The following is a 19,020-nucleotide window of genomic DNA, read 5'->3' as shown; positions in this document are numbered from 1 at the left end:
TGAGGTTAGTTAAGCCTATGTTTGTTTTGTGCTGTTGCAACTCTGTGGATACAAAATTAATAAATGGAAATCTCTGGAAAACAACGAAAGCGTTATCACGGGAAAACAGATAAATAAAAAATGTATGGATGTGTGTCCACTTTGAGCTTCGGTAGAAAGAGGCCTTTTGTTTTGACAGATGAGTCAGCCACTGAACTTCAACCAACTCAAGAAGCTTGAGTACCTGAAGAAGATAAAATGCCCCTCAAAAGGTCAACAGCTCTTATCACACTCCATCTCTTCACTTCCTCTCTGCGCTGTCCAACATCCGGTGACTTCTTCTTCTTCTTCTTTGGCCAATTAACTTCTTTTCACTGTCCCCTTCATTAATGTCAGATACGTCACAGCGGGGATCATGAAGTAGTGAAGCGAATAAAATATCAATATTAAGCACACGGGATTGGATGATTATTTCACATGAGTCAGGACGATGATATATTGCCTGATTGATTATTTGTCCCGCCCCTATCTACCTGAGGTGACTCAGGACGTCACTTCACTTTCTAAAGGATGAGTCCCTTTTGAATTCCTAAAGGACCTGACTTTGTGTGTCGATTAGCAGCAGGAAGAGAAGGGTGAACAGTAAGGCAGAGAGCAGTCAACATGAGAGGAGGAGAAAGAAGGGTGGGAAGACGTGAGAATCAGGAGGAAATAAAAGGGCGGAGGCGATGGAGCATGGAGGAGGTTATAACAGAGTAACCTGGTGTGTGTGTAGTTAAATATGTGCTGTCACTTAATGCTGCGTTTATATTCCCCAGAAGACAAGGAGAGAGTCACATCTCATCACTTACGCTCCTGGCCCGCCTGTCTATATGTGTTTGTGACTGTTGACAGATGTACAGTGTAAGGCCCACACACACACACACACACACACACACACACACACACACACACACACACACAGAGCAGTCATGTGTCTTGCCTGTGGGGGATGGTTGTCAAGGTGATGTATAACGTCTGATCAACCTCAGCATCATCTCTTTAGAGCCTCTCTGAAGAAAATCAACTTAAGCCAATCACAGCGTGTCATTCTTTTTTCTGTCCTGCGCGACAATATGAGCTGTTGATCAATTTGCTGCCATCATCCACACACACATTAAAGCGCTCTGAAAGTGTCAGTATCAGCAGCTCGCAGATGATATTTACATCTTAACGTCAGTCGAGTGAGAAATGAGTCATTCTCGTTATTCCAGTGATGTTTAGACGGCGCTACATTTTGCTGCCCCGTTGATGTTTAGATTTTTGTCTTTGGTTGCTCCTGTGACTCTCGATCTTCAGGGAGATTATTAAAACAGCGAGGCTGTTGTAAGAAAGTGAAGCCATTCATTCCAGTTTGACACAGATTAAGAATCACCTCAAGGTTCAAACTTTTAATGGATGTCATAAGGAAGTGAAACAAATGGCTTTTATACGGGAGGAAGACTGCAGATAACAGACAACTTCTTCATAAGCTGGGAAATCAAATATAAAAGTGTTATTCATATTTACACTCCATATCAGTCGCTACAGACAGTTGGGCTATTGTGATTCTGGGAATTTGCGACCTTGAAGTTTTGGATAATCTTCCTAACTTCTTTACAAATTTGACCAATGAGCCTGTTTTCTCCTCAGACGTCCTCGTGTGAATCACAAAAATCACTTCATTAATATTCAAAACATTGAGCCCCATTGGTATGCGTTAATGTATAAATAATGATTTATTGTGTCTTAAGAATCTCTGCATGTGTTATGTGCCTTAGTGTTGTGTACTGTATGTATGTTTGTGTTTTCTCTCTCTCTCTCTCTCTCTCTCTCTCTCTCTCGCCTGTGTGCTCCCCAGGTGTTGCGTCCTCAGAGTGCCCTGCCACACCTGTGGCAATTGACCAATCAGGGGCTAAGCTATAAAGAGCAGGAGAGGAGTCGGCCAGTCGCCAGTGTGTCATTGGGCTGTGTTTGTCTAGACGTCGAGCAGACTTCAGTGAATGCCCTCGGAGGCCTTCCTGTTCTCTTTATATTTTGCTCGTTAGCTTCTGACTTTAATTAAATATTAGATTTGCATCTCTTTTGTTTTTGTGGAAGAAGTTTGTTATGTGTTGGACATTTTTCTTTAGTTTGTTAATAAATACTTTGAAACTTTGCATATACTTACGTCCTCCTTCTTTTCCCTGAGTTTTATTTTATTGCTACCCCTCCTCATCCCCAAGCCATCTCGGAAAAATGTAACAGCATGCGAACCAACTTTTTTTTTCTGTGCCGAGGCTCTGGTGTGATCATCTCTCTTCTCTAAGCCTCCTAATCCATAGACTCTATAAAGAGAATTCATAATAATAATAAATCCAATACTCAATGACTTTTTGTGATTATTAATCCGTGTTGGAAAATGTTAGCCATTCAAATGTCAGTCAGCGTTGATTTTATACTAATAATAATGAAATAATAATAGTGATAGAATGTACTAATAAAGCACAACATTACAAAGTGCTTTACAGCCAAAGGGAAAACAGTGACATGCAGATATACAAACATCTACACAATCATCCATACACATGTGGGAAGCGACATATCAGACACAAATTGAGCACTACATCAAATAACAACAGAGTTATAAAAAGGCTCGCCTGTAAAAGTGAGTTTTTAATAGCAGTTTTAAAACAAACCACAGATTGAGCCGGTCTGATGGAGAAGGGAAGGAGGATGCTCCACAGTTTGGAAACTCTTACTGTAAAAGTACGCTCACTTCTGGTTTTACATTAGGAGAGGGGGACTGAACGAAGCTGCTGATCAGATGAACCAAGAGGCCGACCACCACAGTACGGCTGTCACAGCACAAATGAATAAAGACAGAACAATGTTCCTAAGATTTCATTTCATCATCAATCATCATTTAGCATAAATCACTCAGCATCTTTAAATGTTCTGATTTTGTATCTGCAGGCTGAGTTTGGATCACCCAGTGCCCTCTATGATACGGCACTGGGATCACCACAGTGTAGCATCTATAGGCTGGTGTTTACTGCCCTCTGCTGGTCAACTAATCTCTGCTCCCACACTGACCGACTGCTAATCTCTGGAATATAAAGGTACACTGGAGATACAGAAGGACCATAGATTTGTAAATACACTTTTACAGACAGACATTTTTTTATACATTTTTCAAACATTTTCTGTTTTTATTTTCCTGTTATCTTGTTATTTTTACTGATCTATGTCTTAGGTGCAAGTTTGCCACTTTAAAATGGTACTTTAAGTAAACATGACATATTTGAGTGGTTTTAGTGATTCAAATGTTGCAGTGTTGCACAGCTTTGATTCTTTTTCATTCTTTTGTTGAACTCAGTTTTGTGGTTTTTTTTTATTTCACTTTTGCTTTGACAATTTAAACATGAATGTTTCTCGTGCCAGTCAAGCTCCTTTGAATTGAACTGAACTGAGAACTAGTATTTTTGTGTTTGAGGGTTAATCTCCCTCGTTTCATTTTTCTAAATCTTTTTACAAGCTGTGTATAACATTAGTTGTCATTCCTCTCATTCAAACTCTCCTCTCCCATGTGATTTGTCAGGATTTTAATTCTGGGAACTGTTTTCTCTGTCAAAGAAATATACAGAAGAAACAAAAGGGAAGTGAAATACAAGAAGGCTGAAAAGAAATAGTTACTGTCTCCTCAGATTAATCAGTAAAGGTTGTTTATTTGTTGTATTGAAAGAAAGAATAAAAGAAAGGGAGAAGAAAAAGGGGGAGATGCAACAGGACACAAAGAGAAGCAGAGATGACAGACTATTAAAGTCAAATTATGGGAGCAAGCCAAGAACATTAGCTACCAAAGCTGATAATTAATCATCACTGTGCAGCCTGTCAGCGGGAAATATTCACATCTGTAATTGGGACAAATTGGCTACCAGTGGGGTGTTTAAACTTCAGCGCTTGCAGTGTGTGTGTGTGTGTGTGTGTGTGTGTGTGTGCATGTCTGCATGTGTGTGTGTGTGTGTGAGAGAGAGATCTTTTTGAACATCATCTTTTTTCATCTGTCTATATGTTAAGAGTGTCAGAGTTTGTATTTTTAAGTCAAACAGGTTTTATGTTTAAACACTCGTTAATAATGGAACCCTGCACTGCTCTGTTACTTTAAATTTACATTTTCTTAGTCTTTAATTGTACTTAAATTGTGTTTTATTTTCATTTTGGCTTTAGCAAAGTAAACAGATGTTTCTCATGCCATTAAAGCTCTTTCGAAGTGAATTGAATTGAGAGCACATGTGTTGATATTTTCATTACTGTGGAGTGTCGAAGGGTAAAATGAAAGAGAAAAATCAAGAACTAACAGTGTCTTTAATGTCACAGCAGTTGATTTCGCTTGACTAATTAGCACTTCGTTAACGACCAAAGAGAAAATAATCGGTGAAATCAATAGCTGTGTGCGAAGCAGCAGAAATGAAAAGGTCTGGTTCTTTTGTGCTCTTTTAATTCTAGAGCAACTGGATCAGGGAACCTTTCATTTGTAGCTGCATGATATTTGTAATTTAATCTTCTCATAGAGGCTGAATTTAGTGTGCTTGTTGATTCATATACAGAAGACAGTTTTTGGCAGCAGAACCCAATGAGAAAACCAGATACAGCTGCTCTGCTTTTTATTTCAATTGTATGCAACCGTTCTGTAAAACAGTTGTGTAATCTGTCTCTGAATCTATCTACATTAGTCCATAATCTAGTGGGTCGACCTCTTGCTGAGGACAAATTAAGGAGTTTAGTGGATTATTATCAATTCCTATGAAATAAAAACCTTAATGTCAATACAAGTTTCATTTTGTTTATTGAGAATCAGAATAACAAACAAGCCAGCCAGAGCAGAGTAACAGAAAAATTAACTCAAAGTTGGAAGGGTGGGGGTGTAATTACATTTTTGTTTACATGTAAGCTAAAAAGCATCTGGCCCAGACTGTCATGCTACATACAGTCACAGTATTGTCTGAATGTACCTTTTTTCTTGCTGAAGATATGAGATTACCAATTCAACTGGCTAAATAAGGGTGCACAGACAATTGTGCAGCTACCGATGGAATAAAAAACAATTTCATCAGGCAAGATAGACCAGTAAAGAAACTCATTCATTATCAATAATTTAATTTCAACAGAAATAATCAGTGCATTATCTTTACTGTGCTTTGTGTTGTATTTAATTTCCTTATTTAATTTCTATATTTATTGCTATTTTCTACAGGATATGTATTATTCCCAGCGGGTCCGTGATATTTATTTTTCAATTATTTTATTTTAATTCATTTTTCCCCAAACAATAGACACCATGCAGACAAGACAGTACCAGCAGCAGTAACATATAGCTTTAACCTGTTATACAACAGCACCGTACTGACGTTCACATCCCCCCCCCACCCCGTCCCGTGCCCAGTGCAAAGCAACATCTAGTTGTCATCAAATTAATGTAGAGACAAGAATAATAATAATAGTAATAATAATAAAAAATAAAAAATACTGAGCAAATGATGAAAGAAAGAAAAAAAATAGAATAAAAAATAAAAATAAAAATAAACAAAAACATTCACACACAACAACAACAACAACAACAACAATTTAAAAAAAATAAAAAAATAAAATCAAAACACATATACACACGGGTCCGTGATATTTCTGATTCTGATGTGGGCTTTAGAAGAGCCTACAGGTAAAATGTGTGATGACTGAGATTATGTTTTAAGGGAATAGAATAAGCAGAAAGGAAATATATAATATATGTCTTTAAGGTAATTTATTCTGTCTGTTTAATCAGACTCTTTAATAGCATCACCACCTCATGCTACACACTGTGTGTTTTTTTTTTTTATAACAATAACTCTTTCCAGTGTAGTTACTGTGTCATTTTCCATTATTGTATTTTTTTATTTAACTGATGTAAATATGTTTGATTTTTAACTTCTATTTTTATTTCTAATAATTATATTCCCGTCCCCTGTTTTCTTGAGCTGCTGTAACAAAAATGATTAATAAAGTTTATCTTTATCTGACACTGCAGTACTGTAGCATCAATGAACTGCATAATGAAGCAGATTTATTTCACGCATGCGCAATGAGCCGCTGGAGGAAATCGCGTGTGTAAAGTGGGACGGGGCTTGTTGGGCTTTGACACGAAATCTGAGATTTGACTCCGACTTTAGCCGCGCTCTAGTTTTGAGCATGTAAGGCTTCTGTTTACGAGAACAACTTCTTCATCGACGGTGTTTTTATAGGCGGCCGAAGACATTTTAAGAGGATAATCGGGGAGTCACAGTGGAGCTGCAGAGCCCGGAACCAGGGGCCCCGTCGGCAAGGTAACAAGGAAGAGGAGCTGCTAGCTGCAAGCTAACACAATGTAGCATGTCGCTATCTTTTTCTTATTTTTTATAAAGCTCCACGTACTTTTTAATATTAAACTGCATATAAATCACTTCACAACCGATGTGTTCACGGTTCTGTCGGATTATTTTGTCGCCGACTATCAACCAAAGCAGTTATTTATTGTTCTGCAGGACTGACGACAGTGAACATGCTACATTAGCTTTTTCCTCTCGTCCATGCTAGCTGCGTTATTTCAGCAGAGAGCCAGAAAAATCAAAATAAACGAGTTTATCCGTCAAGAGGACAACATCAGGTAACGTGATAGCTCTGCTGCGAGAAGTCAAAACTTCACCTGTAGACACGAAGTTTGTCCAGCTGGTTAGTTTCGTCTGTGTTTGTAGCTTAAAGCAGCAGCCGGAGCGGCGCCGCTAGCGAGCGACGACAACAACAACAACAACAACTACTGTGTTTAAACTTCATCTGACGCAATTTATACACCTTATGGTTACATAAACTAAGATGAAAAAGAGGATTCTTTGTGCCGTATGTAGATTGGTGAGGCGTTATTTGTTTTTAATTGATAACTAAATCAATAAACAATCAGACACAAAACAACAACATTGATTATCTAACTGTGTCGGTGTTACTGACACAATGTACTCAAATAAGTATAAAATAAGAGTAGTATGTATTGTAAGTATTGTCTTTTTGTACACTCAGCTTCAGTGTTATATTAACTTTAATTTATAAAAAAAAACACACCTGCATTAAATACTTTAACCATAAAAGTCATTTCAATTATATGTTTTTTCTACAATTCACTCAGCAGACGCTTTTATCCAAAGCGACGTACATCAGAGAGTAAGTACAACACAAGCAAGGATCTAGAAAAAAAGGGAACAATGTCAGTAAGAGCAAACGATCAGCTTTGAGTCCGATTGGACAAACAGGTGCTGACAGGAAGTGACCAGAGGCAAAGCACAACATTGACAGCAGTTCTTGAGAGCTCTAATCAGTATAGAAACCATCTTATAAGTCATCGTTATCAAACAAAAACCATCGTCACAACCATCATCATCATCAATAATATGGAGACCATCATCATTAAGTTAGCAGGTATTCATGAGCTGGGTCTTTAGCTTTTTCTTAAAGGTGCAGGGGGACTCTGCAGATCCAATGGCGTTTGGAAGTTTGTTCCACCACCGGGGGGCGACAGAGGAGAAGAGTCTAGTCAGAGACTGAGGACCCTGTTGTGAAGGTTGGATCAGACGTCTTTCATTGGCAGAGCGTAGCGGGTGGGAGGGAGTGTAGACCTGGATGAGAGAGTTAAAGTAAGGAGGAGACGTTTCTGTCGCTGTTTTGTAAGCGAGCAGCCGTCTGATCCAACCTTCACAACAGGGTCAGCATTATAACAGCAGCATGCGTCATCCACAGCAATCGTTGCTGTGTTGAATAAACCTGCTCTCTCTTTAACATTAATTCAAAGGTCATGTTATCCTCTCTTTTCAGAACTCGTCACCCCATCGCCCTGTGAAGATATTCTGTACCCCAGCTTCCTGATTATGTGAAACTGCCTGAACAGTACATATTCTCAGAAAGTTCAGTCAGAGACAGAAGTCAAGATGTCCATCACCAACACACCTACCAGCAACGATGCCTGTCTGAGCATTGTGCACAGCCTCATGTGTCACAGACAGGGTGGTGAGAGTGAGACCTTTGCCAAGCGGGCCATCGAGAGCTTGGTGAAAAAGCTGAAGGAGAAGAAAGATGAGCTTGACTCCCTGATCACAGCCATCACCACCAATGGGGCCCATCCCAGCAAGTGTGTGACCATCCAGAGGACACTGGATGGACGGCTGCAGGTAGGACCTTACAGTTATATCATGTATATCATTTATTTTATACACACAGGTTGGTAGACAGTTTCTACTCTGTATAAGTGACTTGATTAGATTTGAAATGTTATGGTTAATATTACTGTTTTCTAAGTTTTCAGTTTCTTATCAAATAAGTTTCATTTGATCACAAACAGAAAATTTATTTAGCCTTTTAAAATGTCCCCTCTTAATTGAATTCCAGAAAAACCCAGTTATTTTCTATATAAATAGTCCTGAAACCGGTAACCATTTTCTGTATGGATTATTCTGAATGTCACTTTTTTTTTGCTTATTTTTTATTAAGAATTTAACTCATCCGTAGTTCTACAAAAACATCTAGCTAATGTGAGGGAGGAAGATTGAGGAAATCTCTCCACAGTTTAGCAGAGCTGTGCTGAGGCATTTTCCAGCTTTTTTTTTTTTTTTTTTAAGCAGTGGTTATTTGTCTGGTTGCCATGCCACTCACCACAAGAGTGGAAAACACTTCATTTGACTTCACAGCACAAACACGTCTTTTACACCTGAACTTAAACGTTTGAATCTGTTTTCTCGCTCTATGTCGTTGTTATTTCCAGGTTGCAGGCCGTAAAGGGTTTCCTCACGTCATCTATGCCCGGTTGTGGCGCTGGCCTGACCTGCATAAGAATGAACTGAAGCACGTGAAATACTGCCAGTTTGCCTTCGACCTGAAGTGTGATAATGTGTGTGTGAACCCCTATCACTATGAGAGAGTGGTGTCTCCTGGCATAGGTGGGTATCAGGTGCTGATTCTCAGTTTGTGTAAATATCTGTGAATATGTGTTTGTGGATTAGTTAAGCCCAGTAAACAGAACTGCAAGAAATCTAAAGAATGAGTTTTATTATTTCATGTCTTCTAATGTTATGACATTAACAGAGACCAAAAGCAGTCTTAAAAAAGTTCTATGAATACCAAATAGATGTTAAAGGTTTTTAAAAAAAAAAAGGTATTTCCTGTTGGGCTTAAGGACGTAACTTTGACCGTCTCAGTTGTGATGTCACATCGCAGGATGTGCGAAGTTAATCATGGGACTTGAAATGCTTCACACTGACACTTTTTTGTTTGATGCAAAACCAAAACTTGCCTTTACTAATTTTTATGACTTATCTACATTTCTATCAGCCTCAGTGGAATAATATCCTGTAACTTGATTACCATACATCATTTGCCCTTTCACTAGGAAATGTATAACTCAACAAGTACCCCGTCCAGTTGCTTGTTAACGCTGTGACCACACAAATTGAGCACTACTGTAGCTGATTTACTGCAAAGTGTTTACTTTAAGTGTCCACGCCTTCAGCGCAAACGCTGCCATGTGTGCCTGAGTGAGTCACAGGGAGCATGAGATGCTGAGCTTGCGTTTAGTTACCTGTTACTATCACGCCACTGCTCACACAAATTAAACGTTACTTTGAACATGGCCATCAATGGTTGATGACATATAAGTACCACAGTTGAGAGCCACACCTTTAATTGTACATTTTAATGAAGAAAGGTTTCGCTTCACCTGTGCTCTCTCCAAATGTCGTCTCCCTACTCCTCCGTGCGTGCGTGTGTGTGTGTGCGCTAGTCTGATTGCTGGACCCAGTGGTCATAACCCGGTTCGTGGGCCATGGGAGGGGTCAGAAGTTTACCAAAGAAAACAAATAATTTATTACAAAAGACGTTAAATGAATCAATAACAAGAGTTATGAGGTGTGTTTATCATCAGTGCTGAACGTGTGTGAGGTGTTGACTTAAACACTAAAATAAGTAACTAAAGAAGCCACTAGCATCGGTCAGGCTAGGTGCACCAGTGGGAGGGGATTTGATTCTTTAGCACTTATGTCTTGTAGTAGTTGCCACTTATTTGCCACTCTCCGTCCCAGCAGTGACAAAACACACCTTTTGTTTGTTGTCTTTCTGGTCTTTCAGAGTTTTTCATTTTCCAAGGGGAAGAAAAGGATGACTTAAGCCACAAAATTGGTATAAATCTGTGGGGATGTACTCATTTTGCGCTAAATTATATTCTTTCCTTGACCTATAGGCACCAAAATCTAATGATTTTCCTAATGCTCTCCCATATCTGTCATGTGTTCTCTTTGGGCTTTAATACCTTTTTTTCCACCCAAATAGACTTAAATCCAGTATATTTGTCTGTGTAAAGTATTTCAGTGTTTATTATATTGCGGCTGTAAAGAGCAATTACAGTCAGTGATAGGCCATCTGTAAATACAATAATGCATAATAATATAGCACTCTGCAGGATGTTTCTTTTGAACTCTGGAGGAAATGTTTCTTGAATATAAATCACAGCTTGCCCACTTGTTAATCCGTCTTCATATTGGCAGACTTATCAGGACTGACACTGACCCCGTCTGGACCCAGCTCAGGACTGATAAAGGATGAGTATGATTTTGATGGACCTCAAAGTCTACCCTCCCTTGATGGAGGACACTCCCTCCAGACCATCCAGCATCCCCCATCAGGCAGCCGCCCGGCCCCTTCTGAAGCATTTGCAACCCCGAACCTGCTCACACCTGCTGAGGCTTCCACCTCTGCCTCAACGTCGTCTTTCCCCGCCATCGCTGCTGGATCAGGCAGTGAGACACCCATTTTAAAAATGTTTTATGTGCTTTTCTGTAATTGGTAGTTGAGACTATCTAATGTCTTGTTCTAGAAATGTGACTTCACATGGGTAATGGTTCTGATTCTGTCCATCTGTGGAGCTCTGACTTCTTTTCTTCCCTCCCCTGTTAGGTGCCAGCTCAACCTGGTCCAGGAACAGCAGCTTCACCCCTAACTTACCCCACCACACCAACGGTCATCTGCAGCACCACCCACCCATGCCACACCCGACACACTACTGTAAGTAACAACTTCAGCTGAAAGTAAAATCATATACAGAATCACACACATGACCCCCCTCCCCCTCATATTGGTTGATGCCTCTCTCTTTTTCTCTCAGGGCCGGTGCATAATGAGCTCGCTTTTCAGCCTCCCATATCCAATCACCCAGGTGAGAACACGAAGAAAGTACATCAACCCTGGAAAGACTTAAAAGAAGAGAAACATTTATGAATAAAACAAAAAATTCAGGGTTTTTTTTGCAACTATCCAGACTGCGATTAATTCCAGAATCGTTTTCTTGTTTTATAATTTGTGCTTGATGGAGGCAGTGCTGTTCTTAAAGGTGACTGTAAAAGTTTGAGCCTAGATTGGATATTTATACATTTACAAGTTAGTTTTATATCATTTTATTATGTGCTGAAACATTCATTTAGACTCTGAGTTAGAATGTTACTTTAATACATAATAATAACATAAACAATAATTCCAATTGAAGTTGATTTTGAAATTCAAATTCCGTCATCAGATTTGAAAACACCTTCAATGTTGCTTGGTTATGGATGTTCACGATATGACTGTCAAATAGTAACTCTACTAAGGTCACTACTGACACACAATGATTTGATTTCCCCCTTTGTTGTAGCTCCTGACTACTGGTGCTCCATTGCCTACTTTGAGATGGATGTGCAAGTCGGCGAGACGTTTAAGGTGCCCTCCTCCTGCCCCATCGTGACGGTGGACGGCTATGTGGACCCCTCAGGAGGAGACCGGTTCTGCTTAGGCCAGCTAAGCAACGTTCATCGCACTGAGGCTATTGAAAGAGCGAGGTATGTGACTGAATTATCTCCAGTAATAACAGTAAACCAGTTTGAAAGGTACTGATTATAATAATTAGACATTTTTTACTCATGCACTACTGCACATTTCAAAATTCTCCTGCTCCCAAAACCGTCCTTAGTTACTCTTTCATACCCTCATAGTGGGATATTTAGCATATCTGATAGGAGGTAGAGGGGGGGGGGAGTATTTTTCTTTATACCAATGTTCTGTGCAATTGAAAATATTCACATTAGCAAAAAACATGCTGGCATTGACAAGCAAAAATAAAAGAGCATGAGGCAGCTTCACATGCACTGGTTGTACACATCATCACTCCCGTGTATTCACTTGCGGTGATTTTCTCTGAATACTACTTGCTGCAATCACATGTTGCCTTGAAAATATAGAGACATTTTCTGCTATGTGCTATGTGTTGGCATTTTTTGAAACTAATGGTATCTTTAGCTCTACTGATGCAGATATTTATCACCCCAAATATTCAAATAAAAAAAATTCCACATCTTTCTGTCTTTCAACACATTAGTTCAACGTTCAGAGATTTGAAAGGATGACACGACCACACCTTCTTTTCACTAGTTTTTACTTTCCTGTTTATTTAAAGAAACCCTGTGGGTGTATGTAAAAAAAAGGCTGAGAGGATTTAAAAATACATGCAGGGCAGCTGTGAAGTGAAACACTCTTCATTTCTAAGTTTGCAGGACAATGTGTTTAGGTGTTTATAATTGAAAGTTAACGAAACGAAGTTTGTTTAAAATGAATATTTCCACTTGACACTATTATCCCTCAAACTGCTTTCTTTCTTCCCTACCGTCCTTTCTCTCAGGCTTCACATTGGCAAAGGGGTTCAGCTGGAGTGTAAGGGCGAGGGAGACGTGTGGGTACGGTGCCTTAGTGACCACGCAGTGTTTGTTCAGAGTTACTACCTGGACAGAGAGGCAGGCCGAGCCCCTGGAGACGCCGTGCACAAAATCTACCCCAGCGCTTACATCAAGGTAGGGACACGGGTCTGTGGGCTGTAAAGAAGAGGACATCACTCAAGGTTGACATTTCATAAACTTGTTTTTTTCCTCTTGGGTAAAGAGCTGAGTGAAAGCTGAAAGCATCATTTTCATGCCATACCCTTTGGCTCTCTGCCCTGTTGACATTTGCTTCGTACAAAGACTGTGTTTGCCAAACCGTCTCCTTACGCTTCCTTTCATGTCACTCATTAGTCGTATTAAGACATCTTCACACAGCTCCACTTCCACTCGGGGTTCTCCCTGATTGGCAGCCTGCAGTGGTTACATTTCCCCGGCTCAGGGGGCTAATTGCAGCTGAATGTTCGGTGTTTACAGTCTCCTCTCTCCCATCAGGTGTTTGACCTTCGTCAGTGTCACAGGCAGATGCAACAGCAGGCTGCCACGGCTCAGGCAGCAGCTGCAGCCCAAGCAGCTGCTGTGGCTGGGAATATACCTGGACCGGGATCAGTGGGAGGGATAGCTCCTGCTATAAGTAAGACACTGAAGCTGATGATTTAGATGCACGTTCAGTCACAGAGAGGCAGTGTGATGACTCAGTTTGGTGGTCATTATACTGCAATGAGAGTCTGTGATGGTGGAACACTTGTTTATGAAAAAGACAAAGGAACAGATTTGAACTCAGCTTGTATTAAGATAAAGTGCTCTGGAAAAAAATAAAAACATTTGCTTGCTTCACTGCTTCAAAAATGAAGTTGAAAGTGTATTGTATGATAGAAGGGGTTGTCTTTACTTGAACTCCATTTCTATTAGAGAGTAGATAATATCAGGCCTCCAACATTTTTCATTATAGAATTAAATTATTTGGATTAGTCAATTGATGTTTGGTCTTTTTATGTTGTAGAAATGGGTGTTGAAATGGTTTTCACTCTTTCTTATTGGCCCGATACGACATGTTTGTGTTTCTTTTTTGTCTTAAAATATGAAGTTCAAAGCAGTTACACTGAGAACAAAACCCCCTTATTTAAAATCAAATTTATTTCGTAATTCAAAAATGATTCAAGAAAATAAAACAAGCACTTTGATAGTCTTCTGTCCTGCAATAAAGAAAAACGATTATTGAGAGTTACTGGTAAGGAATCGATGCTGAGCAGGATGAGCAAATATAATATAAGCACTAAAGAAACTAGAACCGGTAGGCTCAGGCCTTGAAACTGACCTTGACACAAGTGGACATGTATTCTTATATTTTATTTAATCCTCTTGAGATAACAACGCTGGTTTTCCCACTGATAGGCTTTCTCTGCTTTTTTTTCTCTCGTTATCTTGGTATCCAAAGATAGCAAGTTAAATGTGTCAAATCAACAGTAATGAACTCATCATAGGAACACAGAGTCACTTGTTTTTTGTTGTTCAACTAATCTACAAAATGTATCATTGTATTTGTTGAGTCATTTAATTGACTTGTATATTCATTCAAGTTTTCAATAGAAAACAGAACACATGGTTTGAAGTTTGTCCCACGTCTGCAGCCTCACACTGACCTGCTCCTCTCCTCCCGTCCTCTCAGGTTTGTCAGCAGCAGCCGGTATCGGGGTAGACGACCTCCGGAGGCTGTGTATTCTCAGGATGAGCTTTGTAAAGGGCTGGGGGCCGGACTACCCCCGCCAGAGCATCAAGGAGACCCCGTGCTGGATCGAGATCCATCTGCACAGAGCTCTGCAGTTACTGGACGAGGTTCTGCACACGATGCCCATAGCAGACCCTCAGCCTCTGGACTGAGCTCGTCATCACTGCAGCACCACACTGCAGCGTCAAGCGGAAAAGTCTTCCTCAGTGAACAGTTTTGTGTGGAGAAATCGGTGAAACAGCTGTGACTCTGAAGCTTACGCATAAGGAGAAAAAAAAACAACCTTTCAGGTGTGTTTGAAGCACCTTTGTGCACTGTGGCCCCCCCAACTTATGTTTTTAAAGCAGAAGGGACACTAAAATGAACCAAAGCCATTTATTACACAAATACACATCTGTATTTATGATAGATGGCTTTGATTTGTGCTGACTGGAATGATGAACTGTAAGACGTCTCAGATAATTACAGTAACACAACGTGCATATTCAAGACCTGTGATACTGGAATGTACTCTGCGTCCACAACCACCAACTACTAATGGACACTCTGATCAACTGAACCATTTTTAACATCACAGAGCTGTTCTGAAAGGCTCTTACATCCAGTGTTTGCACACCAGAGTACTGCTGGTTTTGTCGAGTTTTCATTCAAGCTGTTACAAAGCTGTTTTACATCCAGGATGATGAGCACGTTCAGTCTGCAGTGGGGCTGAATGTTAAAGAAGCAGCAGCACTCTGAGTGGCGACGATCACTGCCCAAATATCGCAGAATGAAATGACACACCACCGAGCCTAATGCAGATTCACAACCTTTGAACTGAAGCAAAAGTACAAGTTTGGACCTTAAGACCAGGCTGTGTGACTGCTGGTGTCTGTAACTGAATCTCAAATCAGTCCAATACTCTCAATTAAAGTCAAAATGGACCCCCCACCCCCCGGTAAAGGTTTAATCTTGACTCAGTAAGAGACCCTCTTTATACTGGATTAACCAATCAATCTCAAATGGTAAATTTTCATGTCGACAGCCCTAAATTCAACCTCAAAGACACATAGAGATCCATTTGGTAAAACCACTTACCAAGCTAATCTGAAAAACATTCGACCATACACTGTTTTTTTGGGGGGGGTGAGTGCCTCACTAATGGCTGTAACAGACATTAATTCATCAATGCAGGATGTGCTGCACCGTCTCAGGCTTATTATGCAAGTCACCTATTACTTTTCCTGCCAATCTCAACAGGTGGGGCACTGTGTATGTGTACTGTATATCATTTATTGTCATTAATTTAAACAATAATGGCCCTTGTCTGGCTACTGACTGAATTAACCTGACAGCAGCAGCAGCAGCGACATCTGTGAAAACATATATCTGAACACAAGTGGGTCGCCGCTAAACTTGGGAAATGCATCATAGAAACACATGGACGGGGATGTTTTGTGCGTCGAGTATGAACCGGGTCAGAGTGAAGACGAGATGCTCACCATGCAGTCGTCTTTTCTTACTCTGACAGGTTGTGTGTGTTAGACTTCAGTCAGAAAACAGAAGAGGCAGACGGTTAACGTAAGGCGTCTGAGATGTCATCACAGAACTAGTATAGCAGGGTGTCTCTACGGAAGCCCTTAAGCAGACAAATATCCATACCTTTGATTTAATCCTCTCGAGATAACAAACGCTGGTTTTTACCCTGATATGTCAATCACAGTTGTTTTTTTCTTTTTTTTGTAGATCTTTTTTTTTTTCCTTCTCTAGGTATCTCGAACTGAAATGAACCAATCACAGAGTTTATAAAATGTACTGATGCATGTCTGCTTAGGGCTTCCGTACTTCTCGATGTTTTGGCAAACCAAAGTACTTCATGCTCACAAACGTGCTGTGAGTGGAGTACGATCACTGCCAGTGTGCTGCTGGACTGTGCCACAGTTGAGTTGATTTTCATTTTTTAGTAAGAGTTTTTAAAGTCTAATTGTTTACTTTCATTCAACTTCAATTTTATAGTTTTTTATCTTAAATCATACCCGACATTAATCGTTGTATTTAAACTGCCCACTTATAAACTACTTGATCCAGGTGTTTTATTTTGGTATAGTTTACTGACAGAGAGGAGAGAAGACAGTATCCCAGCGTCGATATATATTTTTATGGTTTTATTTTGTTACTTTTTATGGATTGAGTTGTATTATGTTTGTAGCACTTTACTTTTGTTTTCCTGTTTATAACACAGTAACTCTTATCTTGAGGTGGTCTTCCTGCGATGTTGATAAGGGATTGAAAAGGTTGGTTTATATTTTCAGTAGGATTTTTCAGCAGAAGACACATTGTGATGCATTTGTATTGAGAATGTAACACTAAGACACCTTTTTTTTTTTTTTTTTTTTTTTTTTTTTTAACTTTCTTTCCTGACACACTATAGACATTTTACACACATCTGTAGGGTTTCTTCAAAGTCTTTCTCTTTGATTGCGGTTTTTTTTTCTCCTTCTTTATAATCCATGTAAATAACTTTTTTTGAAACGCATGTCAATGTTTGCATGAAATTTAAAGGCAAATAGATCCCCTTATTCCTATTTCACTTAAAGAAACTTCATCACCTGCTTTGGGCCCCGTGTTCACCTGGCGTTTGTTTCTGAGCACCAGTGTCTTTTTTTCCCCCCAATTGTTTTCAATGAGGAGAGATTGTCGCAGCAGCGGAGCGCTCCGCGTTTTTGGTGCGATTTGTTTGAGCGCTCAAGTTGAAAATCATCCACCTTTTCAGAAAGGAGCTTTTGACTTCACCGGTGCTCTTTCCAAATGTATGATGCAATCTGTAGTGTTGTCACCTACGGATCACAGCTTGTACCCACATGCTCCGTGTCTGATCGGGAAATAAACTACATACAGCAAAAAGGAACGGAGCGGTGTCGATCATACAGCTGCTGTTGTCAACAGACTGTTGTCATAGAGACAGGAAGGATATGTAAGTGCTCCTGAGTGCACAGCCAGCGCTTTCCTGCCTGGTTAAAACATTAGGTGGACACGGGGCCTTGCACAGGTAAATGTCAGTAGTATAGAAATCACTAGTAGCTGCTTTACGCTGGTGTGCTGCATGTTGCTGCTATATCAGAGCAACATGAAAGGCTAATCGAGGGAAGCTACATAGTTATAACTGATGTGAACGATCCAGCTGAATTATGTAAACTCAACGTTTTAACAGCCGAGCTCTCAAAGAATTCAACTGTTCTTCTTGAAATGTGTTAATGCAAGAACATCAGTTATCAGTGTGCAGCCTGAAGGTAAACGAGAACATGAAGCATGCTGCACAGAAGTAATTTGATCACAGTAAACCCCCTCCTCCTCCTCCTCCCCCTCGCCCTCCCTCTCCTCCTCCTCCTCCTACACCCAGCTGCATGCGATACATTCTGTTCTGTTTGAAAGGCATTTGTTTGTTTTAGATAAATCATACTGAATAGGATTTGAACATCTGTTCATGCTTTTTTTTTTTTTTTCATATCAAACTGCCACACTGAATATTCTTTTTGTATTTTAGCATTGCTATTTGATCATTTCCATCTTTTAGTTCAAATTAAGGGTCTTCATGTCACACACCTGACCCGCTTTGCTATTGTTCTGTCCCGGTCCCCCCCCCCCTCCCTTTTTTTCTTTTTTGGTTACTTCACTATAATTTGAGTCGCATTGTTTGAAGAAGTTTATCCTACATCAGGGATGAAGAGAGTCTAGATTTTGATTTGTTTACAAAATGATGCGTTGGATGTTTAAATGGCAGGAAACAGGATATTTTATGATTCTATGTAACTGAAAGAACTGATGTTGAACTCATTCTGGAGATCTTATCTGTTATATTTTGTGCTTGAAAGTGGACAGATGTTTTTATATTACTTGCAGTTATTATTGTAGGAGCCGAAAGACACAGCTCCAACGAGTTGATGTTGACTACTATGACAGATTGCAGATGCAAATTTGACCTGTATTTCTTATGTGAAAGTGTTATTAAACAAGTTGTATTCTCTAAGTGGTGGTCTTTTCTTTTTTTTTCAGCGATGTCCCCTTCAGAACTCATTAGACGTGTAGATATCTTTGCAGCAGACGTTTTGATGTGATGCGACAGGACAACCGAAGGAGAAGTGAACACATTTGGAGCTACATTTACACACACATCATATCACTTGAAACAGAGGGTGTAAAAGTAATATCACAGGAGGGAGTGTTGTTGGACTGAATTTTTCAGAATTTTGCTTTAACATTCGGTATTAAGTTAAATATCAGAACACTTGCGGTGGAGTGATACACACGTTATAAGTCCCTGAGATGTTGGGGTTAACGTCATGTTACTGACTCTCGTGTATTTAAAATGCGAGGTCAGACCTGCTGTATAATCTGACGTCTGATGTTAGCATAAGTACAGGTGCAACTAAAATCATAACCCTATTTGTCGAGATGACAGCTCGAGGTCATCACAGCTGGTGGGGGCTCCATCAGGGGGGGATTTCTTACAAATACTTCCACACACTGTAAATCAACATGACGAGT

At 39.9% G+C, this 19,020-nt stretch overlaps 1 protein-coding gene across 1 annotated transcript; it reads left to right on the top strand.

The window, feature by feature from the left end:
- The first annotated feature begins 6,097 nt into the window (after positions 1–6,097).
- Positions 6,098–18,502, top strand: LOC109991202 (mothers against decapentaplegic homolog 4). The gene is made up of 10 exons (XM_020643450.3): positions 6,098–6,338; positions 7,855–8,207; positions 8,798–8,972; positions 10,572–10,823; positions 10,981–11,088; positions 11,189–11,239; positions 11,714–11,897; positions 12,734–12,902; positions 13,263–13,401; positions 14,437–18,502. The coding sequence occupies exons 2-10, from the start codon at positions 7,968–7,970 to the stop codon at positions 14,646–14,648; spliced, it is 1,530 nt and encodes a 509-aa protein (XP_020499106.1). The 5' UTR covers positions 6,098–6,338; positions 7,855–7,967; the 3' UTR covers positions 14,649–18,502.
- Positions 18,503–19,020: the final 518 nt, after the last annotated feature.

Source organism: Labrus bergylta, chromosome 2 (assembly GCF_963930695.1).
Source record: "Labrus bergylta chromosome 2, fLabBer1.1, whole genome shotgun sequence".
In the NCBI taxonomy this organism is placed as follows: domain Eukaryota; kingdom Metazoa; phylum Chordata; class Actinopteri; order Labriformes; family Labridae; genus Labrus; species Labrus bergylta.
Note: the sequence above shows the minus strand (reverse complement) of the source record. Positions and strands in the feature narration are given on the sequence as shown.

Coding starts and splice junctions, on each gene's coding strand:
- LOC109991202 (XM_020643450.3), top strand. CDS start 7,968: ATGTCCATCACCAACACACCTACCAGCAACGATGCCTGTCTGAGCATT. Junction 8,208..8,797: donor CACTGGATGGACGGCTGCAG/GTAGGACCTTAC, acceptor TGTTATTTCCAG/GTTGCAGGCCGTAAAGGGTT. Junction 11,089..11,188: donor GCCACACCCGACACACTACT/GTAAGTAACAAC, acceptor TTTTTCTCTCAG/GGCCGGTGCATAATGAGCTC.